The following is a 25,769-nucleotide window of genomic DNA, read 5'->3' on the forward strand; positions in this document are numbered from 1 at the left end:
TTGGACTTCAAGTCCAAACAGCCACAAAAGGCCGATGGAACTTCCCCCCACTTGGTGAAGTGGGGATGCCATATCACTGTAGGAAAGGCTTGGTCTGCTTAGAAGTGCCAGCCTTGCATTCGAACTGGGTTATGAGTGCGGTAGGTGACAGAGGGGCAAAAGGAGCTCTTCCTGCATATGGTAGAGGCAGGCTTACCCAAAGGAGCCTTAGGCTTCCACTTGCTGGGTAAGAGGACACTCCTTGTTGATTAAAGCAGCCAGGTACTCTCTGGAGAGACTTGTTCCAGCGAAGGGAATTCTCCCAAAAAGGCATTTCTTTCACAATAGCTCTGTCAACCGATGTTTGAGCCACAAAAGCCTTTGTATCCGGACCAACATAAGGCCCAGTCTAAAGAGCCGAGTGTGGAGCCAACTTATCCACACAGTAGAAGAGAGCCACAGGCAAGACCAAAGGATCTGCCATGATGGAGCCTGGATCATGAGCCATACATTTTATCCAGACCGACAAGGTCTGATACATCTCCATAGGAGCCACTGCTGGCTGTAGGGCAAGTTCATTAAGAGCAAAAAAAGGCCTTAAACAAGCTTGCAGGGTTGCTTCTATACCATATTCTTAAAGGCCAGGATGTCCTCCACCGGCAGTTTAAGTTAAGAAATCGTGGCATCAACCCCTAGCACCAAAGTGCTTTGGTGGAACAAACAACTTCTCAGGATGCCGCTAATCCACATCTAGCACTTCCTCCACCAAGAAGTGTGTAGGGAAGGTCTTCACGGGCTTCTTTTTCTTAAAATACTGGGTGACGTTTGGGCAAGCCTGCACAGGTTGGTCAATGGCCAGACATTCTCCACCTCATCAATGAGCACCGGAAATGTTGTTATGCATTTTAGGCAATTGAGAGGAAACCTGTTTCAGGAGGTAGGAACCGCCACCTCCATTTATTCCTCCACTAGCCATGGCTGTCCCCAATAGTGAGTCAAAAGGGGAAGGAGGACTGAACTTCTGCCCTATGTGGCCTGAAGCCTCAAAAATAGCAGAAGTATGTCGCAAAAAAAAGAAAATTCCTCCTTGCTAAGGCAGGAGGAATGAGGGAGACCTGGTGAGGCAACTAATTAGTCAGATGAGGGCAGCGGGTCTGAAGATAGGCAAACAGGCAGATTTCCTTGGAAAACTTTTGATACCCCCTACGCCCACCAGTAGCTGTAGAGCTGGAAATTCTCTTTCCTCCCAGACCCCTACCGATTTGCATCCGCCATAATAGAGTAGGGCGCCTCCAGAGCGCACACTGCAGCTAACCAACCACTCAGTTCCAAAAGTGCCCACCCCCAGTTCTTGTGTGGGTCCCTATGCCTCTCCACATGGAGGAGTCACAATATGGCCACCCACACTGCACAAGCCTAGTGCTGTTTTGGTGCACCATGATGAATGTGGCATACTGTGCAGGCATGTGGCTGCCAAGGTGGGCACCTAACAAAGGATCCAGTGTCCCAAAGCAATAGTTCAGGCCTGCCCCACACCTACCATCTGGCAGGGTCCAGTTACAGTCCCCAAATCTGTTGCCACCTTGGCTGGATGTAGAAAGAGAATGTTTGCTTGAAAACTCACAGGGAAAAAAAGGTAAGCAAACAAACATCTCCACCAAGTAGAGATGAGGTGCCCATCACCTTGAGGATTTCTGGGACTGGGAGGAGTGATACGAAGGTCCTCACATCTCTGGCCAGTGTCCAATGACCTGACTATACCTGCATATTACCCTGTTTCCAAATCTGCACTTGTACTGTACAATCAAGAAAAATCTTTGTGGCTTTAGGAGCTTTAAATGAGCCAAGCCTGGAAACAGCACTGATAGAAGTAACAAGCTGATCCTCTACTCCCAGAGTGGCACCTACAGATTCTCTTAATTTGAGAGTGATAGCAGTGGATTGGATTTCCTCAGGGACAAGCTCATTTGCCAAAGACTCAGCGGCCAAAGTCTCAGAAGCTGCCAAGGCTGTGGGTAAATCAGAGAATCTGCAGTGCAGAGGAAGTCGTGGGAGTCCACTTGTGGCCTCTGCGGTTAGAGTCAGCAAAAACTGGGTGATTTGGGCCATAAAGTCTTGCACGACTGTTATAAAAACCTCAGACAAAAGGACAGAGGAACCAGTCACACATGACAAAGTTAAACTGGACTAACGGAACAGACTCTAGGAGCCAAGGGCATCACGATTCCATGCAACAGATGTCGGCAACATCAGCAGGCGCATGGTAAGCAGCCCAAGAATCATTAATAGAGTAGAGCTCTATGGTACAGCACAATGTAATTTTCCCCCTTCCGATCAAAGTTTAGACTTCCACGTGGCTCTTTGCAAGTAGAAGCAATAGCAGGAGCATGCCACCTCGTAGGTGTATGGCAGGAGAGCGCGAGCACGCACAATACTATACCTAACTGACCCCTACCACGAGGTGGAAACCCCACAAGAACTGGGGAGTTTTAAAAGTGAGTTGGCTAGTGGAGCCGAGCACCAGGAGCTTCCTTATTTACTAAGGGAGTCTTTAGACACGATGCAAGCATTGAGACAAGGCCAGGGGCTCTGGACCTCAAAAGTATTTTGTGGATAACTTTTACCAGTAATCGAATATTGAAGGCACCCTATATGAAACGCAATGCTTGAAGGTCACTATTGAGTCTAACAGGGTCTGAAGACCGCATTCCAAAAGCCAGACTGAGGAACATTGTGCTGGATAGCTGCGAGCATGGATGCAAGACTCCAGCAGCGATTTAGAGAAGAATGAAGAAAAAAAAAAACCCACAAAAAACAAAAAGATGCTAGCAATAAAAAAAATTACATAAAATGAGGCATACTAGTGATAGGCGTGGTTATTCTGGGCTGGCCTACAGTTTGCCAGCGTCCAATCCTCCAGTAGGCTAAAACAGTATAACCTGAAGTTGAAAGACTTCCCGTGTCACTCAATGGACAAAAATAAAAAAAACTAACATTCACAGGGAAACTTTTTAGATATACTGTGTAGTGCCTTTGTAGGTAATTTTAAAAGTATAACACAAAAGCACATTTTAGGTATGTACATACTTATCCTGTTCCACATCAGGATTCATAGAGCAGACCCATGTATTAGGATATTCCTTATCCACAGCACTCAACTGGAATGGAAGCGTGCGCCACTTCAAACACAAGTCTGCAAATAACAAAGCATAATTACGAAGAAAATAAAAAGCTAGTGATTAATTGATATAATGGGCACACACATATGGTTTATGCTTGAGGGTCATAAAAAAAACACTAGCTTCAAAAAGCATGTTGCTAATCGAAAATGACAGCAAGCTTAAAGTGAAGGACCCTCATAGTGATAAGGCCTTGTAGAAAGACATACAGGGTTATTCACATATGGGAGAAGAGTTTGGAGAAGGCAGGAGAAGTGAACAATCTAGGTCTAGGACAGCATAGCTGAACCGGAAAGTGATCAGCTATTTTGGCCTCGATTGTTCACTTCTCCTGCCTTCGCCAAACTCTTCACCCTTTTGTGAATAACCCTGTATGTCTTTCTACAAGGCCTGATCACTGTGAGGGTGCTCAGAAAAAAATCCCTCAATTTAGCCCTGTTGCCAACAATTTGTTTGTTATGCTGTGTGAATAGGAACCGATAACAAAAGATACTAAGGGACTTTCTCAATTCTGACTGCAAAAGTGGAAATACACTTCAACCCTTTCTCTGCATAACACTTTTGACCTCAGCTGTCCAGACCATTTTTGCAATTTTTCACTTTTTACCACAGCTTTCAGAGTTTGTAAAAGACCCCCCAAAACCATATCTTTTCTGAAAGTAGAGGACCAGTACAAAAGATGGTGCTACTAATTTCGTAGGTCCTACCAGTTGCGCAAATGTTTATCAAATCAATATTTTCAATAAACAAACTAAAATCATCAACACACAAAAACACAATGTACAAGATTCCTACTTAATTAAAAAGATACAACTATATTGAGTTTATAAATAAATATTTGTAAATTTTACAATGCGCAAAAGACGAAGGAATGCAAAACTGTAAACAAGCAACTTATGCTAAAGATGTGGAGGTTGGCCTCACACTTATGTGCTTTGGTAGCGTGTGATCGTAGTGCCATTTGTGCGCTGAATTGGTGCAAGTTGTGAAAAAATTATGCAGGCATACATTTATCGCACCGCAGTATATTACAACGCATGGCAATGAGTCACAATGCTTTGTCATGTGTGGCCACACACGGTTGAATGAATGTTATGTAGAGCACTCCCTGTTCATTCATAACGGGGTACATAGCAAGTTTTTACTATCGCCTCAGTTATTTACAAATATCAGAGAGATCAGTACAGAGAAGAGTTGGTAAATATTAAGATATATTTACCGATCCTAGGCTCTCCATCCTGAAGCTCCCGCCAGCACTGCACTGCATCCTGTTAATTCTCCCCTCCCCGCCGGCCACAGCGATCATTGACCCCTCAATTAACAGCTGTCAGTGGCTTGTTAGCTGCTGATCACAACTATTCATTTACAGAAAACCATCAGAGGAAGCCTTCTACTATAAGCTTATTGTGGCTTTAGTGACCATGAGCTTATAGCAGAAGGGGGAATGTCAGCAATGTAAGGCATACCGAGCTGGCCAGCTGGAAGCGTTTTTGTGCTACTGTATGCTTTATGTCGTTGACAGGGAAAAGGGTTAAACAATTCTGCTACTAGTCAGGCACATATAAACACAATTATACAAACATCTGATTGATTGTCCAGAAATCTCATTGTTAGAAATTTTCAGAAAATCTTCTTTTGGCAAAAAATAGCTGATTAGATAACTGTAAGCTTTACTGTTAGCTTTGTAGCAAAATTCAGATACAATCCCACAATCTTGAGTATTACATGTATATCAGTATTGTTTACAACAGTAACTGTTATACAGGAACATTACAGATTTCTTTACTGGCAAGTGCCTTAGGCCTTATTCACACCAAATGCAGAGCAGATCTGCATGAGTTTCTGCACACGCAGTGCAGTGGGTTGTGCCGCAATTTAAATGCGTTCCGGGGCGTTTTTGGAAAAAAAAACAAAAAACTGAAAATGTTTTTTTTTTAAAATGGGCTTTCATAGTTACATAGTATTTGAGGTTGAATAAAGACATTAGTCCATCAAGTCCAACCTATTAGGATCTCATTCTAGGAGTACCTGTACCCCTGTATATTACGGTCCCTTAAGAAATCGTCCAAAAGTTTCTTGAACAATTCCACATTATTTGCTGAAATCACCGCCTGTGGCAGTGAGTTCCAGACCCTAACATAACGGGGTACATAGCAAGTTTTTACTATCGCCTCAGTTATTTACAAATATCAGAGAGATCAGTACAGAGAAGAGTTGGTAAATATTAAGATATATTTACCGATCCTAGGCTCTCCATCCTGAAGCTCCCGCCAGCACTGCACTGCATCCTGTTAATTCTCCCCTCCCCGCCGGCCACAGCGATCATTGACCCCTCAATTAACAGCTGTCAGTGGCTTGTTAGCTGCTGATCACAACTATTCATTTACAGAAAACCATCAGAGGAAGCCTTCTACTATAAGCTTATTGTGGCTTTAGTGACCATGAGCTTATAGCAGAAGGGGGAATGTCAGCAATGTAAGGCATACCGAGCTGGCCAGCTGGAAGCGTTTTTGTGCTACTGTATGCTTTATGTCGTTGACAGGGAAAAGGGTTAAACAATTCTGCTACTAGTCAGGCACATATAAACACAATTATACAAACATCTGATTGATTGTCCAGAAATCTCATTGTTAGAAATTTTCAGAAAATCTTCTTTTGGCAAAAAATAGCTGATTAGATAACTGTAAGCTTTACTGTTAGCTTTGTAGCAAAATTCAGATACAATCCCACAATCTTGAGTATTACATGTATATCAGTATTGTTTACAACAGTAACTGTTATACAGGAACATTACAGATTTCTTTACTGGCAAGTGCCTTAGGCCTTATTCACACCAAATGCAGAGCAGATCTGCATGAGTTTCTGCACACGCAGTGCAGTGGGTTGTGCCGCAATTTAAATGCGTTCCGGGGCGTTTTTGGAAAAAAAAAAAAAAAACTGAAAATGTTTTTTTTTTAAAATGGGCTTTCATTGCATTCCAGACGTTTGCATGCATTTTTGATGCGTTCCAAAGCAGGTCTAGAGCAGGTAAAAAATAGGGCCTGCTGCAGTTTTTTTTACCTGCTCTGGAACTGAACTGGAGCTAAAAATACCATTGGACGCAGTTTTGCTCTGGTCTGTAACTGCTCTGCTCTTGGAACGTGCTTGGTGTGAACAAGGCTTTATTATATCAGACATAAAAGTCTGAGAAGCAGTATTTCCTTTCAAACAAAATTTCTGTCATGTAAGAAACTCTACAGCAGTAACAATGTGGCACTCTAACGTGAAAACTGCGATACCAGAGAAGATTATGCCCAAATACAACTTACTGTTATTACAAAGATTTATAGAAACCTTAGCAAATAAAGACGCAACTACACATACATTGTACCATAAGGAATGTGGTGTAATATCACAATATAACAAAAACCCAAAGTGCTCCTTACCACACTGAATAGTGGTTGGGATCTCCATTGCTCGCCTTCTTTTATATCTCAACTCTAATGATGGAGGCTGATTCCAGCTTGCTGAAATATAGCCAAACTCATCCCAGAATTTTGAAATTCCCTTCTGAGCTATGGGGAGAAAATAAAATCAGACAATTGTATTCAAAATCCATGAATGAATACAAGAGCAATACAAATCAATACGCCTGAAATGAACCAAAACATTAGGGAAAGGTTTTACCTTTCTGCACGTTTGACACCTTTAACAATACGGTTACATTTTTTTTATGATAAACAATCCTAATAAAATCAATCTTTAGCAGTGTGAGGTCACCAAAAATTCACCAATATAAGGTGTAGTCATAAGGGTCTAAAGGTCTATGCAAAGTATTTTTATTAGCTGTATTTAGGTGAAAATAACTTTGTGGCTGGAGAACACGACCTCTACAAATAACATTCAGCTATTCCTTACTTTAGAAAAAGAACTTACCTATGGCAATATCTTTCCAGTATTGTGCCAAGTGCTCTCCCATAGATTTCAGAAGGTGTTTGTACTCCTTCGCATCTGCAAAGTCCTGTTTGTTGTGTGTAGGTTCCAGGACAAGATAGGGGACATCAACTACTCCCACTACTCCTCCACAGGCCCTAGAGGGAAAGGTGCCATAACATACAAATTTAATAGAGGAAATGCACCACTCACAGCTGTGATAGAAAAAAACACACACACACAAACTGCTTTCTTGTGTCGACCAAGAAAAAAATGGTATTTGGAAGTTACTTAGACAGCTACTAAATTACACACAAGTGTTCGGTAGCAGTTTAAGTAACTAAAAATCACTCAAAACCTTCTTAAAGGAGAACTATGGGGTCAGTGTTTTTCCCTATAGTTCTCCTTAGGGTAACGGGAGGACACAAACTGGCGTCCTCCCGTTACCCTAAGCTCAGTATACCACGAGCTACAGCTCGCGGTATACTGAGATGCCGCAGCGGATCCCGACCTGGACATCGGGATCCGCCCAGCTGCGTGACAGCTGGCTCTGCCTATCTAGAGGCAGTGCCAGCTGTACCCGCCCCTTCCCCAGTCCGTTCTGCCAGTCAGATCGGAGCGGGGAATGCAGCCCCTCCCCCTGTCACGGCAGAGAGCCGTGACAGGATCGAGAGGTGAGCGAACCCGGTATGTGTTCGCTCACCTCCCGATCTACTGAGCCGACCTGTGACAGTCTCATTGTAACAGGTCGGCTAGAACTATGAGGTGAGTCGAAATCACTCATCTCATAGTTCTCCTTTAAAAATTCATAGATCATCACTGCTCCCTTAAACGTTAATTAGCCAAGATTGTTCTATCAGTAAAGTAAATCTAAATACTCTGCGATTTTATAATGCATGTTTTCACTACAACTTTACTTAGTTGACCACAGAAAATTGCTCCAAAACAAAAAACGTTAAAGAACTCCAGACAGTAGAAAATGCGACCCTTGCAGTGGGGCTGCCCTTGCACTGCAAGGGTTAAGTGCTTTTTTTCATGTAAGGTCTAAAATAACAAAGAAATGCTCACCAGAATCTCAGAATCGGGCAGTTGCTAGACCAGTCCCCGCAGCCTCCCTCTCCCTCCACTCTGGCGATGGAATGTCCCTAGACATCCTCACATATTGGAAGTGACAGACTGCCAGTGTGAAGGGAAAGAAAGGCTGCAGGGACCCGATCTAGCAGCCAGATGGGTCATAGATTCGGGTGAGTATTTTTTTTTAGATGAGACTAAAATGAGGCTACGGCCGTACTGCAAGGCTTATGTTCTCTACTACCCAGAATTCTTACAGTTTTAGACATACATGTGGATCCCAAATACATGATCAAGTTACAGGGAAACACACCCACACACCACACACCATGCAGTTGGACTGAGCTGGACAGACTTCAGAATTCACTTGCAAAGCCACCTACTAAAGAATCTGAGGTTGCAGCCTGTATGATCATAATGGTCGTTATTACTGTAGTTTAGCTAAACTTTGTCTGTTACAGACCTAAATGAACACAAATGTGTGATAGTTCAAAAGTGTACTTTCCTTTTAAATTACAATAGTCGATTGGTACTTACATTCCACTCTCCAGCTGAGGGCCAACTTTCTCATACATTTTAATTAATCGGCTGCAGTTGTACAAAAACATGCCATCCAGCTCTCGCTGCTCAATATTCACACCGAATATAAAGTTCAGCTCCTTTGGCTCCTTTAGGGCCCTACAGGATTAGATATACATTTATTGCCACCAAATACACAATTATGTCAAAAACATTAGCCTCATCTGTGGAAAGGTTTAAACTAGACATGCTCATGTAATACACAACCCTAATAAACACATGAATTACAGTAATAAAACAATAATGAAACTACAAATGACAATAGACATAAGCTAATTAGAAGTTTCACTCTGATTAGTAGCACTATATTTCAGCACAACGGTTGTAATAAAATCACTAGAAAGGTTATCAAAAGTCCAGCCTAACAATGTGCTGATTCCAGATTCTTTTTTTGACCTTGTATTGCACAGGGTTTCACCATACCTTGTGAAAGCAAAAAACACGGGCTTGCATTGCCCACATAAAGAAAATAAGGACAACAGTAAAAATCAATCCAGCCTTCTGTGCTCCATGCAAAAAGAAAATTGGTAGAGCAGTATGCAAGCTGAATTGAAGATCATCTGCTTTTGCCTCCTCGTAGAAGCGATGGAATAAACATTGAAAAAAAAACAACAATCTGTGAGGTGGCAGAAGAGCTCTAGATGAAAACTGCTCAAAATGTAGCTCCATGTGAGGGTCACTGTAGAAAAGAATTGTGTTTATTGGTCAATGCAACACAAGCAGGGCTTAAATATTGCAATATTATCAATACTATTAGGGACAAGGACAGAGGGGAAAAACTGGAAAGAAATGGAGAGGACTAAATAAGAGAAAATTTAAGGAGCTGGACAACTTGTACTCACAAGAAAACGTTAAGTGACTCTAAACTACTCAGGGGGTTAAACCTTAATGCATTCAAGTTCCTTAACTAGTAACAAAAACATATCTTATTTGTGTATCACTCAAATCTATATATAATTTCCTTGTCTGACCACCGTAGACTCGTGGTCAGGCAAGGAAATTTAATGCAGCAGATGAAAGACACATTATGTTTACTTCCGTTCGACATCGGAAGATGTTCAGCAGTGCCAACAGCACCCAACTGGAGGAAACCAGTGGGACCCAGACACACCCATCTACTGTCCAGAGAAGTTTGGTCAAAAAAGTTGTGGCCAAAAAGCCATACCGCCGACGTGGAAACAAGGCTAAGCGACTCAATTATGCACAAAAACATAGAAACTGGGCTGCAGAAAAATGGCAGCAGGTGCTTCGGACTGAGGAGTCAAAATAATAAATATTTGGCTGTAGCAGGAGGTAGTTTCGTCCGAAGGGCTGGAGAGAGGTACAATAATGAGTGTCTGCAGCAACAGTAAAGCATGATGGAGGTTCCTTGCAAGTCTGGGGCTGCATTTCTGCCAATGGAGTTGGAGATTTGGTCAGGATCAATGGTTTCCTCAATGCTAAGAAATACAAGCAGATACTTATCCAGCATGCCATACCATCAGGGAGGTGAGTGATTTGCCCCAAATGTATTCTGCAGCAGGACAACGACCCCAAACATACAGCCAATGTCATTAAGAACTATCTTCAGCGTAAAGAAGAACAAGGAGTCCTGGAAGTGATGGTTTGGCCCCCACAGAGCCATGATCTCAACATCATTGAGTCTGTCTGGGATTACATGTAGAGACAGAAGGATTGGAGGCAGCCGACATCCACAGAAGATCTGTGGTTACTTCTCCAAGATGTTTGGAACAACCTACCTGACGAGTTCCTTCAAAAACTGTGTGCAAGTGTACCTAGAAGAATTGATGCTGTTTTGAAGGCAAAGGGTGGTCACACCACATCATGATTTGATTTGGATTTCTCTTCTGTTCATTTACTTTCTATTTTGTTAATTGATAAACATAAAATATTTAACACTCTAATTTCGGAAAGCATTTTTACGTTACAGCATTTCTTACACCTGCCTAAAACCTTTGCACAGTACTGTACATATATACAAGCTATATAGGCCATATAAGCCTATTTTTTGTGAGTTGTATTATTTGGACCACATTCAATTAGCAATCTAATTATCATATTTTCTATAATAACCTTTGCTTAGCTTCCTTAATTCGTTTCTTGACATCTGCCTCCCGACGGATTGTAATTGCAGCATTCTGCACTTGTCTTAGAGAAGCCTAGAAAAAAAGAAAGAATATTAAAACCTTTGTTTATATCTTTAACAAAAGCAAGCACATAACTACTGATTTAACTCCTTCCTGACCGATGACATTCGTTCAGTTCGTTAACGACCGGTGATGGGATTATTCCATCAAATCGATACAAAGACTGATGGTCCGTGAAGTGACCAGCAGCTCATTTAGTTACTGCTGTTGCTGGGTTCCTCAGGTATCTGAGGCAGACCCTCAACAGCAGATTAGGTGGTCACAGTCTGTGATCGCAGAGCCGTGGCAGTCACACAACCGGCAGCTGCTCATTATGTTGTGTAAACAGCTAGCCAGCTGTGTGTACAAACTGATACAAAGTATATCTGAGAATACCGTATTCTCCTCAGATATATTAAGTATCAAAGCACCTGTAAATAAAACAAAAATACCACTTAGTACCTTCTAGTTTAACCACTTGCTGTCTGGGCCATTTTCTTACTATTTGCGCACACATGATAAAATATAAATTTTTGGCTAGAAAACAGCTTCAGACCCCCAAACAATGATATATGTCCTGAAAGCAGAGGCCCTGTAGAATAAAAAAAGCTAGTTACAATTTTTTATGGTTTTTGCGCAAATGTTTATCAAACCAGTATTTTTAGGAAAAATAAACAAAATGAAAATTTAGTGCACAGAAAGAGAATACCCAATTTTTTGGTAAAATATGGAAGACGGGATCACGCCGGGTAAAAAGATACCAAACTTGTCAAAGCCGCAAAAAAAGTAAATACCTAAAATTTCCCATAGGGAACATTTTAAACGCTTTTACCGCTCATCAGTTTAGTGCTTAGTGATTAATGGCACTACAATTATTGCTCTCACTCCGACGTTCGCGGCGATATGTAACGTGTAGCGCAATTGTCATTTTTGCACGTAGACGCACAGACGCATGTTTGCGGGTGTATGTGTGTGCACGTTGGCGGCGGGGGACTTAAAAACATTTTTTTAAATTTTTCTTATATGTTACTTTAATTTTTTTACTTTTTTTTTTTACACTAACCCTATTGCTATCACATAGGGGAGCCAACAAGCACCCTATGTAATAGCAGATAGGGTGTGACAGGTCCTCTTTATGGAGACATCAGGGGTCTTTCAGACCCCTGTCCCCTAGGGACCCCAAAGAAGAAGAGATCTGCTTCCCCAGCTTCATCTCCTGGCTCTAAGAGACGGAGACTGTAAGAGTGACACCAGAAGTAATGTAATACACATCACTTCCGGGCCCAGTGATTGGAGGAGAGATTCAGCCGCTGAATCTCTCTCCGATCACTGCGGGGAAACCCGCCACACAGGGACAGCGGTGCCCGGGGAAGCCAACGGCGTGTGCGGGAGCCGTACGGCACAAACGATCCGGCGGCTGTACAGATGCCGGATTGCTTGTACATTAACAGCAATCACCTTCTGTTAAAAGCGGTACCAAGAACACGCCTGCTGCTGCAGCAGCGCTGTTCTTGTTTTAACCACTTTGCGGGCGCACGAAATTTTAAAGCTTGATATGTTTGGGGTCTATATACTCGACGGGATCCTGTCTTTTATATTTTACCAAAAATATGGGTAAGAATAAAATGTTTTTTTAACAAAACTTATGGAAACGGGTTTTGTTTTTTTGAAAAATTTCCGGTACTTTTTTCATTATATAGTCAAAAATAAAACCCCAGTGGTGATCAAATACCACCAAAAGAAAGCTCCATCTGTCCCCAAAAAAATTGTATCAAATTCATTTCTGTACAGCGTTGCATGACGGAATAAATGTCAGTCAAAGTACTGCAGCGCTGAATAATGAAAAATGGCCTGGCCAGGAAGGGTCTTGAGTGGTTAAAATGTATTTATGAACTGAATCTATGTACTATGTTCCTTAATCAAGGAAGGAAAAAGTGTGTGCCCCAGGCACCTAGATGAGTATCACCAATATCTGACTGCAGGATAGCTTTCATGAGGGCTGCCGTTCTGTACTGAGTGAAAACTAGTCATCAGCAACAGTTTTACTCAGTAAGCCAGAGCAGAAACAAAGAGGAGAGCTCCCCCTGTGGCCAGCTTGTGAAATACAGTATAACAAGTCACCATGGCAACACCTCACAGGCCTTTGAAATGTAGAGGCCACTTGTGACTGGAAGAGTCAGAAACATCAGTGACACCAATGTAAATCAAATATATCACAAGTTTCGGGGGAAAAAAACAAGTAGTGAGTAGCAAAGTAAAATATTCACTTTCACACAGTGCCCAGCTAATGATAGTTTGTTCTGACAATTCTGCCTCAGACAGAGTCAGACACAATAATACTCACGACCCTGACTGGTGTAAGGTAAAAATATGAGGTACTATCTGCTGCCGACAGCATAATGTTTGAAGATTGGCAGTGCAATATAAAAAGAAAAAAAAAAAAAAAATCGGACTGCTTATGCTCGCACATGCGCTGTAGATAAAAACAAGGGCATCATCGAATCAAAGAAACCGAAAATAAAAATCAGTCAAACTCCATATAAAAGCATTTAGCCAAACAGGAGTCTAAAGGCACACCGCCAAATTAAATAAAAAGGGAAGGAAAACACCCAACCTTATATACATGAGGTATATACATTTTTTTCTACTCAACTCCACTATCCTGTTCCCAACATAACTGGAATCCCCAAGTTAATACTGAGACCAGAGAATACCTGCTTCATGACACAGGTCGTCCTCTGGTCTCCGCAGGACGAGTCATAAGTACTAAGACCAGAGACTTCGTGACCACTGCAGGACGAGTCATATGTTCAGAGACAACCGGCTTCTACTGAGACCAGAGAATAACATGGGTACAAAAAATGAAAAAAAGGCCTCAGTCATGAAGGGGTTAACATTATCTGGTATGAATCATCTAGCAGCCCTTGGTAGTAGAAACTCTTCGAAGAAATAAAACCAACTAAAATAATAAGGCAGAAGAGAAAAGACACATACATTCTCCTGAGGACACCAAGTGAAACTGGCAGGTGTGAGGTGGGAGGGGTTATGTCCTTAACCACCTCCTGTCCACCGAACGTAGAGAAACAGCCTCCTGACAGCGGGTGGTTGTCTTTAATGTCCCTCGTGCCCGCTGGTGCGCACGAGTGGGAAACTGCCAAAATGTGAAACAGCCAGTGATGGATGTTTACATACAAGCAGTCCGGCATCTGTAAAGACGCCTGATCGCTTGTATGTGGTACCTTTGTGAGCTCCCCCCTCTCCTTACCTGCCGTCGCCACGATCCCGGGCGTCCGATCCGGGACAGGAATTGTGGATTCGTTCAGGGAGACCAGAGGGAGATCAGTACACGATCTCCTCCCCGTTCTGTGAATGCAGGAAGTGATGTTGAACACTTCAAGCTGAACAGTAAAAAGGGCAGGAATTTAAGAGGAAAATGAAACCCAACGGATAAAATTGTGATGCAGTTCCCTTAATGGGGTATGGCTGGGGGGGACCAATACTTTACGAATTTAGAAAAAAGCTAAAATAAATCCCCAAAATGTTCTTTTTTAAAAGTTTATACCACTTAAACCTTTTATATTTCATTAATTAGATAAAATCGTTCTTTTACAAATACACATTCAGAATCCAACACAAAATTATTTTGAAATAACACAAAGGAAGTGGTTTGTTTTCAGATTCTCTGTTGCTGTAATTGAGACTCATGCTTTATGCCTTACCCTTGATTCTCGAGACAAGTCCTCTCCAAGTCGAGACTCCATGGCTCGTGCTTTGCTCTCCGCTTCCCGTGCCTTTTCCTCCGCTAAAAAAAAAACAAAAAACATTTTGACAGTGGCATTTTGTATGTTATACCTAGAAATGTAACTTCTGTTCCAAGACTCTAAGGCACTAACTATACTTTATTATTTTGTTGCAGAGTTAGAAAATGCAAGTCACGAAAACAAATTTTAATAAATAATTTAAAAAATCTAAAGACATTAGAAATCCACTATAAGCAAAGATGGGTCTTATCCTTTCCTTTAGAAATATTTAGAAGATAAGAATTCTCCTGTTGGATACTAACTGCTGTAGTCACTCAGAGATGTTTCAACAAACTACTGGATGTTGGGCATAGATAATATCTTTTCATAGATAATAGGCACAGAGAGGAATTGATCAAAACTGGAGCATCTGTCCATGGCAACCAATCAGCTTCTCTCTTTCATTATCAAAATCTTACCTGAACAAACTGAAGACAGCAGCTGACTGGTTGCCCTGGGCAACTGCTCCAGGTTTTGCCTGCTCTAGTTTTGATATATTTCCCCCACTATGCCTAAGACCCCATTCACATGTAGCGACATACCTTTGCAGCGGCCGGGATAGCGCGACTTTCGGGGCGACGGTAGCGCGACCTTCTCCGTCGAGCTCCATAGAAAAAAAGCAAAATCAGCCAAAAAAAGGGTCCTGTAGAAGCGACTTGCGACCGAGACAACGGTAGCAGACAGCTCCATTGACTATCATTAGCCGGCGACTTCTCGCGATATCGCGCGGCAAAAATGCGCGATAAGTCGCTACATGTGAATGGGGCCTTACATAAGCCATAGCAGCCTGCTACTGAAGCAAAAGTACCAGCTTGTCATGACAAGAGAAATGTACAGAGTCTTGGCCTTAAAAGTGGAACCTGTACCACCACCCTCCAGCACAAATGTGAAAAACCTATTTAAAGCTGAAATCTGGGCGAAACTAATTGCAACTAAATACCAGAGGCTTGTATATTCTTATATGCATTTTGCTATCCCTTGTATGTGTATTCCAGATCTGTGCAATAATCCAGCATGAAACCAAAAAGACTAGTCACTGCTGCTCCTCTTCTTGTGCAGAATGACTCATAATTTTCTGTGGGCAGCCGGCACTGGGAAGATCTGTTAAACCCCCTATAGCACAGGCTATCTGCAGCACTGTTACTTTTACAAGGTAATATCTGGGTTTGCAAAGGCATTTGGTAAACAAAATAGATGTATATCTTTTTTGGGTATTGAAGAATATATTTAAAACGAAAATATTTGCCTCTGGAGTTCAGCTTAAGGGCCTGTTCACATGAGATCAGGTCCTGATCAGGTGCTGATCAGCAGACGTGGAGCTGCTGATGCAGTGCGTTTGACGTGTTTTTGATGCGTTTTCGGTCCAGATGCTGACAGTTAATTTTTTGTCAACGTTGATGACATCATTATAAGTGGAGCAAGAATACAATTTTTTCTTTTTTTCCCCCTTAGCTGCATTGCGTTGCGTTTCCGTTAAGTTTTCATTGCGTTTCGTGCGCGTTCGTGCGTTTCCGGACTGGACAAAATGTGACATGCAGTATTTTTTCTGTCGTAAGCTGAACGGACTGCGCACGTGAGAACTGGAGCCCATAAAACACATAGGGATACATTGGGATGCATTTTGAGTGCAGCAGCGTACGGAGCCGGTCAGCACACAAAACAGACGTCGTGTGAACAGGCCCTTAACAATAAAATCAAAAAATATATATGATCAAAGTATATTTAAACCCAAAGAACAGAAATTTCATATATTTAAATTTAAAAGTCTTCAAATGTGGTGGCTGCATTCATTTAGATTAAATACAAAAATAAATACTTTTTGATCTTGCCAGAAATGGATTGTCCTTGTAACTTCCTGTGGACTGAGCTGAACTCTCAAGCAATATTATCAGTTTTCTCAGCCAGCAACAATCCTCTACGGACTGGAAATGACGAGTGGAGGATGTGTTTGCAGTGCAAATAACAAGAGCAGCCTTGGGTGACAACACTGCTGCGCCACAGATACAGTACACCGATTGAACATGGTTACCCTAGGACAGTGTGTTATACACAGAATTACCGGGTAAAAATAAAAAGGAAAAAAGGCAGCTGAATGAAGCCATCACATCCAAGGGCTTGTAAGCTGCATTTTATGAAATGTTTGTTCCTGTGTTTAGATATACAGTCGTGGCCAAAAGATTTGAGAATGACACAAATATTAATTTTCACAAAGTCTGCTGCTTCAGTGTTTTAAGATCTTCTTGTCAGATGTTACTATGATATACTGATGTATAATTACAAGCATTTCATAAGTGTCAAAGGCTTTTATTGACAATTACATTAAGTTTATGCAAAGAGTCGATAATTGCAGTGTTGACCCTTCTTATCCAAGACCTCTGCAGTTCGCCCTGGCATGCTGTCAATCAACATCTGGGCCACAACCTGACTGATGGCAGCTCATTCTTACATAATCAATGCTTGGAGTTTGTCAGAATTTGTGAGGTTTTTTGTTCACCCGCCTCTTGAGGATTGACTACAAGTTCTCAATGGGATTAAGGTCTGGGGAGTTTACTGGCCATGGACCCAAAATTGTGATGTTTTGTTCCCCAAGCCACTTAGTTATCACTTTTGCCTTATGGCAAGGTGCTCCATCATGCTGGAAAAGGCATTGTTCGTCACCAAACTGTTCTTGAATGGTTGGGAGAAGTTGCTCTTGGAGGATGTTTTTGTACCATTCTTTATTCATGGCTGTGCTCTTAGGCAAAATTGTGAGTGAGCCCGCTCCCTTGGCTGTGAAGCAGCCCCACACATGAATGGTCTCAGGATGCTTTACTGATGGCATGACACAGGACTGATGGTAGCGCTCACCTTTTCTACTCTGGACAAGGTATTTTCCGGATGCCCCAAACAAACAATCGGAAAGGGGATTCATCAGAGAAAATGACTTTACCCCAGTCCTCAGCAGTCCAATCCCTGTACCTTTTGCAGAATATCAGTCTGTCCCTGATGTTTTTCCTGGAGAGAAGTGGCTTCTTTGCTGCCCTTCTTGACACCAGGTCATCCTCCAAAAGTCTTCGCCTCACTGTGCGTGCAGATGCACTCACACCTGCCTTCTGCCATTCCCGAGAAAGCTTTAGGAGACGGTCCTGGCGCTTGTTGGACTTTCTTGGGCAACCCTGAAGCCTTCTTCACAACAATTGAACCTCTCTCCTTGAAGTTCTTGATGATCCGATAAATGGTTGATTTAGGTGCAATCTTAGTAGCAGCAATATCCTTGCCTGTGAATCCCTTTTTGTGCAAAGCAATGATGACTGCACGTGTTTCCTTGCAGGTAACCATGGTTAACAGAGGAAGAACAATGATTTCCAGCACCACCCTTCTCCCAAAGCTTTCAATCTGTTATTCTAACTTAATAAGCATGACAGAGTGGTCTCCAGCCTTGTCCTCGTCAACACTGACACCTGTGTTAACAAGAGAATCACTGACATGATGTCAGATGGTCCTTTTGTGACAGGGCTGAAATGCAGTAGAAATTTTTTGGGGGGGATTAAGTTCATTTTCATGGCAAAGAGGCACTTGCAATTAATCTGATCACTCTTCATAACATTCTGGAGTATGTGCAAATTGCCATCATACAAACTGAAGTAGCAGACTTTGTGAAAATTCATATTTTTGTAATTCACAAAACTTTTGGCCATGACTGTACTTTAACTATTCAACCACCCTTCCCCTCATTACCAATTTTGGCCATATGTTCTGCTTTCTTCACTTCTTGCTCAGCCCGCGTTTTAAATCGATTTGACGTATACCTGTACATTCTAAAAATTAAGAAGTACTTGTTCAGAATTGTGTATTCAATACAAACATTATACAGAAAACTTTGTTTATTGTGTAAAATACATGATAAGCAAAATTATTTTAATTTTTTTTAACTCCTATTAGCATAAGTTTAAAAGTGAAACATCTCAAAGAAGACAAAGCTGGATAAATCTCAAGTTTTCAGAAGCCAATTAACCTGAAGAAACAACAGCTGGTATATTTTGTACGGTTGCTATTGAAGGAAGCAAACAATCCCCAGCTACTTTAAAGTGCCTGTTCAGAGCAGGTTATATACAAATATAATCATATATTGTAGCTATTTTCAGTCTATTCTAATATGCAGAATGTTAAAAACTAAGTTACTTTTACCTGGGCTTGTAAAGGCAACAAGATAGCCGTTTTGTTTGAACCTTTTGGTAATCAATGAAGATTCTCATCCTTGGATCAATATAAAGGACAGCTGCATATGCCCGAAATGAACGCCGCTCAGGTTTCCTATGAAAAAAAAACATACTTTTAAAGTGCAAAAAAAATAAAATAATATCTATTATATTTAGATGTTAAAAAACAAACACATTTGGGTACAAGAATATGGAAGCAAGCAAGTTACATCAAGGTTAGTTTTTGTTGCTTTTCTGCACACTTGTCAATTGGTCAGTCCTGTTCTCCACAAGGTCCTACTACTGTGCAAGAAAAAAAAATTAAAATTGTGCACAGGAATTCTGACTAACAGAAAAGCTGTTAGGCAAGAAAGTTAAACTAAGTGGAGGATAATTCAGTAAAGGATGACTAATAATTCAGAGAACCAAAAAGACAGCACAAAAGCTTCCCTCGATCGCTGGCACTTCCATCTTCACCTGGTCTGCTTCAGAGTTTGGAGTCTTCACTTGACAGGCCATGCAGGGATAACAACACCTGCACATGTAAGTTACTGTGTCCCGACACAGAATTATGCTGAGACTATACACTGAGCAAAGAAAGTAATATTATTTGTCAAGGCATGCGATTTCAAAGTCTTATGTTGTTGTATATATTGGGCTAGAGACTCATGTGCCAAGGCAAAAAGAAAGGGAGACAGTGGGCACTCTTGATGCATGCTCCTATGAATCTCCAAGTGGCAAGATTGGATCATACAGTATTATGGCCCTTGGGGTTGCATAGATAGCCAGTGACCACGTAAGGAATTTTTCTGTGAATCCCCACCTATGGAGTGTACAAAACATAAATGGCCACGACATAATGTCACGTTTTAAAGATATAAAAACTTATCTGTCCTGGAAATCGCGGAAAAAAAATGGCACATTTAGTACTTGAGCAAGGAATGCATAATTTGCAGGTATTTTTCCAATGTCCAACTTACATTCCTTCTGGAGTTGTCCCAGCCATCTGAATGTCTTTTGGGTCAGAAACTACATCAAGTTCTGGTTCTCCAGAGTCTGTTAGCTTCAAGTTGAAAATAACAACAAGAGTACCTAGGACAGAACAATAGCACATTGTTTATTTAAACCCACAACCAGTGTTAGTTTTGACAGAAAATTTCAATTTAGTTTTAGTCATATTTTAGTCATCCTAATTGTTTTGGTTTTAGTCGACTAAATATCATAAGATTCTAGTCGACTAAAGTAAATCTACAGTAGATTGAATACTAAAATCTAGTGGGTTTAGTTAAAGTGTAATTTAAGAATTTCTTTAGAATTTCCAATCTCATTATATACTCCTGGAGTAAACATCTGTTAACCAGTTATTACGTATGGTATTAAGGTTTGAACATGCAATACAGACCCATATTTAACTGTTGTGATATATAACATGTCTTTATTTATCTTAAAATGAGATTGAACCAAGTCTTATAAAGTAGGGCTGCAACAACTAATCAATGTAATCAATAATAATCAATAAATCATTGTCAATTCTCAATATCAATTAGTTGATTTTCGATTAGTTGTTGTCGCCACCATCACTCTGCTCCACCTTTCTCCTCCTCACTGGGAGCCGCGGTCTGTGCCTCCTTCGATCAGGGGACACAGAGCACTACAGCCGTTGCCCAGTGGGGAGTAGAGAGCTCTGTGCAACTGCATTCCCCCGCTACTGCCCTTGATCCTGCGCTGCTGCCCGCGATCCTTCTATGCTTCCTCTGCTGCCTGCAGTACAAAGCCAGCGTCAAGTCTACCATCCAGCAGCCGGGAGAAACTATATCTTTCCACTTCACAGTGGAATGAAAGCTGCCTGCAGAGGAAGCTGAATGTAAACATACCAGAGTGGCTGGGAGCAATAGCCAGCCTGCTATTGGCTATTTTAAATTGCAGTAGCCATTAGCAGGCTGGCTATTGTAGCCGCCAACCAGCAGAGGAGGACCTGGAGGAGAACTTTCTCCTTCAGTTCCCTCCTCTGCTGAGAGCATTAATTCTGGGGCCAATATTTAGAGGCCAAGAATTAGGGCCTTTAAACTGATGACTGGGCGCACACACGCCAGATTATTATGACCACCTCATGAGTACTTAATTTCCTGGAACACCTGAATCCAATTAATTGGAGGTGTGACCCAATACTTTTGGCAATATAGTGTATGTGTGTAAGCATTTTCTGTCCAATTTTGGTGTGTTATTTTAAATAAAAGGTTGGTTATTTTATTATATTGGCTTGGAGTTGTACAATTCAGATTATTTTAAATCCATGAAACTAATTAAACTGTCTAATATAATACATACAATTATTTAAAAACATATATAAAAAAAAAAGGTGGGAAAAGTTATTTATGTTATCGGCCTGACAAATTCTGCTGTGGCTTTGCGTTGTGGTGCCATTCATTTCAATAGCACCCCAATCGCGCCTCCCCCTGCAGTGTGATCGTCCGGCACTGGAACGTGTCGTATTGCCGTGTGTTCCAGTGCGGTGCGATTGCAAAAATTTGCGTGCAGTTTTATCCTGAATTATACTTTGTTTGTAACACTATTTGTGTATTTCATTTAAAATAAAACATGGTTTTTAATCTTTTTAAATTGGAAAAAAAAACAAAAAACGGCCAGCTACTCGAAAACCAATAGTTGGTTGCAACAATTTTATAAAAGAAACAATATTGAGTATTTTCAACATAGGACAAGAAATTAAATATGCATTGATTATAACAGCTTTCAGATGGCATTCTTCATTCTTTCAATCAGAAGTGCATCTCTAAAATATTAAAAATGAAAAACTATACTGGCTGTAATGCCATTGCACATAATACCTATTAGCCGTCCATTCAGGTTGGAACCGGAAGTCCAAAGAGAGTAGCTCTGATTGGATCTCTTCCCAAATCGTCTCTCCTTAACATCTTAGTCTAGTTTTAGTTAATCGACTAAAATGTCATATTTTCTTTATAGTTTTAGTCATTATAACTTAGTTTTTTTTTTAGTTTTAGTCACTGAAAAAGTGTTGATGAAATTTATTAGGTCGATGGAAATAACACAGCCCGCGACATAGTACAAATCAAATTATTAATTCATAAAATCACTCTAATTCCTCTATATTTGTACCTGACTCTCCAGTTATCTTCCTGAATTGCTCCATAACTTCCTTCTGAGAGTGAAATGGAGAGTACTTGTAAATAAGCTCTGTCTCAATGGCAAATTTCTCCATATTATCGGTCAAGGGTTCACATGTTTTGGAATTCCACGTAGGAAGAGGAACTATAACCTTTAAAAAAGGTTGGGGGGGGAAAAAATAATTTAGCATGTTATTATTGGAAGGCATGTGATATCCATCAAATGTTTAATTCACGTTCCTTAACCCCCTTTATTCCCACAATCCTTATATTAATGTTCTTAAACATTACAGCCTGTGCTAAGGATACTACCATCCTAAATGTCCTGCCTTTGAGAGTCCGAAGCTGTCAATGACAGCTCCGGCCCCCTAACTACTGATCAGAGTGGTTCTCGATCTTGTGATTGCTGTCAGCTATGGATACTTCATTGACAAAAAAAATTGTCAAAATTTACATTGATGGCACTGCAGATCCCACAGCAGCCCGAGGGTGGCAGTGTGCATCAGTTTAGTACAAGAATTGTGAGGTATAATTACAGTTTTAAAAATAAAAAACAAATATTTTTACTCACTTGCCAGGGTACAATAAAGAACAAAGCAAGTTTAAAAAAAAAAAAAAATTAAAACAGTGCACCAAATAAAAGCCTCATAAAAATCTAAAATTTAGCTAGAGTTTCTGTCAAGTTAAACAAAGCTTGCTGATTTTGCTAAATGTGGCCCTGGATATCTAGGAATCAATTATTTCTGGTCACAAATGGGTTAAGGTAGACCTGTCATGAGAGAAGGAGTCAGCCTCCATTTCCCCTCGCAAGAAGGTTTTCTTTAAAACATTACAAGGTAAAACAAAAATTTGAATATATAATTGAAAATGAATTTTGGAAACTCATTAACAAGCAAAGCTTATAAGAGACCGTAGCAATTGTGTTTTCGTATAATTTAATCATAGCGTTCATATTACTTTCTCAGGTGTGTGACAGCTTTTCTTTAACTTTGCCTTCAAAAAACTTAAATTGTTTATGAAGCTTTTTATTGTAATATATAAGAAGAAACTTAAAAACTGAGAACTCTGATTAGAATATTGTTATTGCTTATGTCTACAAACCTCATCAATTCCTTCTTCTTCATGAAACGTGCGTGACATAAATAAACATGTCATTGTATCGGCCTTCTTTGTAAAAAGTATGAAATCTTTTCCAATCCTCATAGAGCCACTAAAACAGAATCAAATTAAGCAGTCCAATAGAGCATGCAATAAAGAGGGAAAATATGAACATTAAATATAAAACATAGCATCCAGAAATCAAACTATTCTTTCACATTTGATATTAATTGTTTCACTGGAATACAACAAAAAAGTATAATATAAAAGTATTTAATACCATTCTCCTGTGGTAACTTAACATTCTTTACTATTTTTCAAATATATTGTGCATGTGTGCAGTGTAATAGTATTAACATTAGTTTAATGCATAATCCATTTGCAATTCTCTCATTTAGAAAAGAAAAAAAAAAAAAAACCAACAACAGGTCAAGCTCTTATTGTCAGTTTTCTGCAAAAACCTACGGAGAGGGGACCAAATAAACAAACAAAAATGTTTTTAAAAAACAAAAATGTTTACAGCAAATCAAAAACTGTAAAATCAGGATTTTTTTTAACTTAATGTAAAATTATTTTCTTGGAGTCCATCGAGACACAGGAGGTCTTTCACCTTCGAGTTATACTTCTGCCTACAAGAGTATTGACAATGGCAAACAATAAAACCATAGGTCAGCTCAGGATAACCCCTCCAACTACCATAATTCCTCAGTTTTGTAGTAAAGCACAGTCAGAGCGTGGACATAAACACGCCTGCGTCCTCAAATGGACTTTTAAAAAAAAAAATACACAGAGTACAAAATTCTTATTTATTATTTTCTTTGAGGGACAGAGAAAGTCTTACAACTTCGGGTTGTTTAAAAGAAGTCCAACTGAAGATCAGAGAAGGCCGGGAAGTCCACCTGGTAGAACTTGGAGAATGAACAAAAGACCAGGTGGCAGCCTTGCAAATCTAGGATAATAAATCTGTTGTTATGTGCACTAGAAATCAGAGATGCGACAGTTTAAAAAAAGACGCTGATGATGCAACCAAATAGCTACATTCCCCTCAATGTGTGTTTGTGAACTACTATAAATTGTATGGTGTAAAATAGTTTAAAAATATAGGACGTCGGAACGTACGACAGCAGAAGCGATCTGGCGACAGGTAAGTCGCCAGGATCGCTTCTGTTGTAAAGCCGACAGTCGGCTCTACAAGTTTAAACAGAGTCCCGGCGGCAAAAGTCACCGGGAGTCTGTTTAAACAGCCCCGATGCTGGCGACGTACACTGTACGTCGTCAGTCACGAAGGGGTTAAGGAAAACTCTTAATTTTACTTTACTTCCAAAACAATTCACACAAGTGCTCACATTATTTTATTACTCACTTGGATCCATGCCTGTTCCATCATCAAGAAAACAAAGCATAAACCCCCCTCTAAGTTCTTTTCTTGGCTCTGTAATAATAATTAAAAATAAATATGTTAGCATGCTCAATGTGTACATTCTTTAGTGTGCATACCCATTCAGGATCTACGATCTGTTGCCCTGTGTCCTTCAATGAACGGGAGAGAAAAATATATATACATTTATTTAAATGCAGAAGTGGCTCTTGTGGACACAATGCTGTAAAGCAGGAATACTTTAGATATAGCCTGGCCAATGTTGAGGTGTGGGTTTTTTTCTTTTTGGATCCATACAATCTGTTCTAGAATTCCTTGTTCTTCCTTTTGCTGAAGATTTTTCTTTATGATTTTGGCGTTGCGTTTGGTTGTCATCCTCATGCTGCAGAATGAAGTTAGATTTGACCAGATGCCTCACTGATGGTAATACTCTGTCTGTACTTCAGTAGTGAGGATAGCATCATCAACTTTGACCAAACCACATTTGCAAAAATGCAGCCCCAAACCTGCCCCATGCTTCACAGTTGTGTGCAGACAACCATTTATGCCACGAGCCAACCGAAATCTACCACCTAAACACTAAGCAATCTTGTGGATACTTCATCCTTGTGTAACATGTCAGAAAGCCTTGCCATCATTTGCAAAAGCCTTTCTTTTTTTTTTTTTAAATTTGTATTAGTTTATTTGCATGTAACAGAACAATGCAGGAATAACAAAAAGGCAATATGTTGTTAATAGAGGTCGTAATTGTCAAAACCAAAAAATACGTCCAAGTTAAGCAGAACATTACCCTCGGTTGCATCCTTTTTTTCTTTTAAAACAGGGAGAATAAGATCAATGAGCTACCATTTTCTATACAGCTCCATAGGAAAGAAACAAAATTAGAGGAGGTCTAAAGCATCTAATAGGTTTGTTATTTCCAACACATAAAAGATGAGCAATGAAAACAAAAGTAAAAGATACATCCATAATCCAGTACCAGTTACAGATAGGTTGGATAAGCCAATCTTGATGATTTATCTGTCAGTAATCCAAACTGGGAGCAAAACACAGAGAAACTCAAAAGGAACATTTCCCAAGGCAAGGAAATGGGTGCCAGCACAGGTGGTGACAGTTGGAGAAGGAACCCCCTTAGGGTCCATGTATTGTGGAAGCGCTCTTCAGTGTTATGCAGGGCAGAAGTCAGATCTTCCATCTGACAAATCTCCTCCACAGCTTTGTCGATGTGGGTCATGCTTGTTTCCACATTAAAATGATTACAAGATCTAGCTGCTGATTACAAATGTACTGTCAGGGCAATGCCAAAAAATGATAAATGGTTTCAGG

At 40.5% G+C, this 25,769-nt stretch overlaps 1 protein-coding gene across 1 annotated transcript in view; it reads right to left on the reverse strand.

Moving 5' to 3' along the window:
• Positions 1 to 25,769, reverse strand: part of MORC2 (MORC family CW-type zinc finger 2) — a 78,067-nt gene that overhangs the window by 35,544 nt on the left and 16,754 nt on the right. Inside the window, exons 4-16 of the mRNA XM_018555490.1 lie at positions 24,429 to 24,497; positions 23,936 to 24,014; positions 23,069 to 23,177; positions 21,960 to 22,119; positions 19,805 to 19,916; positions 18,814 to 18,939; positions 18,364 to 18,443; positions 14,566 to 14,648; positions 10,794 to 10,879; positions 8,679 to 8,819; positions 7,074 to 7,228; positions 6,584 to 6,712; positions 3,067 to 3,172 (exon numbers count right to left, since the gene is read on the reverse strand). Of these exons, the coding sequence (XP_018410992.1) occupies positions 3,067 to 3,172; positions 6,584 to 6,712; positions 7,074 to 7,228; positions 8,679 to 8,819; positions 10,794 to 10,879; positions 14,566 to 14,648; positions 18,364 to 18,443; positions 18,814 to 18,939; positions 19,805 to 19,916; positions 21,960 to 22,119; positions 23,069 to 23,177; positions 23,936 to 24,014; positions 24,429 to 24,497 (1,435 nt within the window). The remainder of the gene's footprint in view (positions 1 to 3,066; positions 3,173 to 6,583; positions 6,713 to 7,073; positions 7,229 to 8,678; positions 8,820 to 10,793; positions 10,880 to 14,565; positions 14,649 to 18,363; positions 18,444 to 18,813; positions 18,940 to 19,804; positions 19,917 to 21,959; positions 22,120 to 23,068; positions 23,178 to 23,935; positions 24,015 to 24,428; positions 24,498 to 25,769) is intronic.

This window comes from Nanorana parkeri, unplaced genomic scaffold (assembly GCF_000935625.1).
Source record: "Nanorana parkeri isolate BGI_ZX_2015 unplaced genomic scaffold, ASM93562v1 scaffold199, whole genome shotgun sequence".
NCBI classification, from domain to species: Eukaryota; Metazoa; Chordata; class Amphibia; order Anura; family Dicroglossidae; genus Nanorana; species Nanorana parkeri.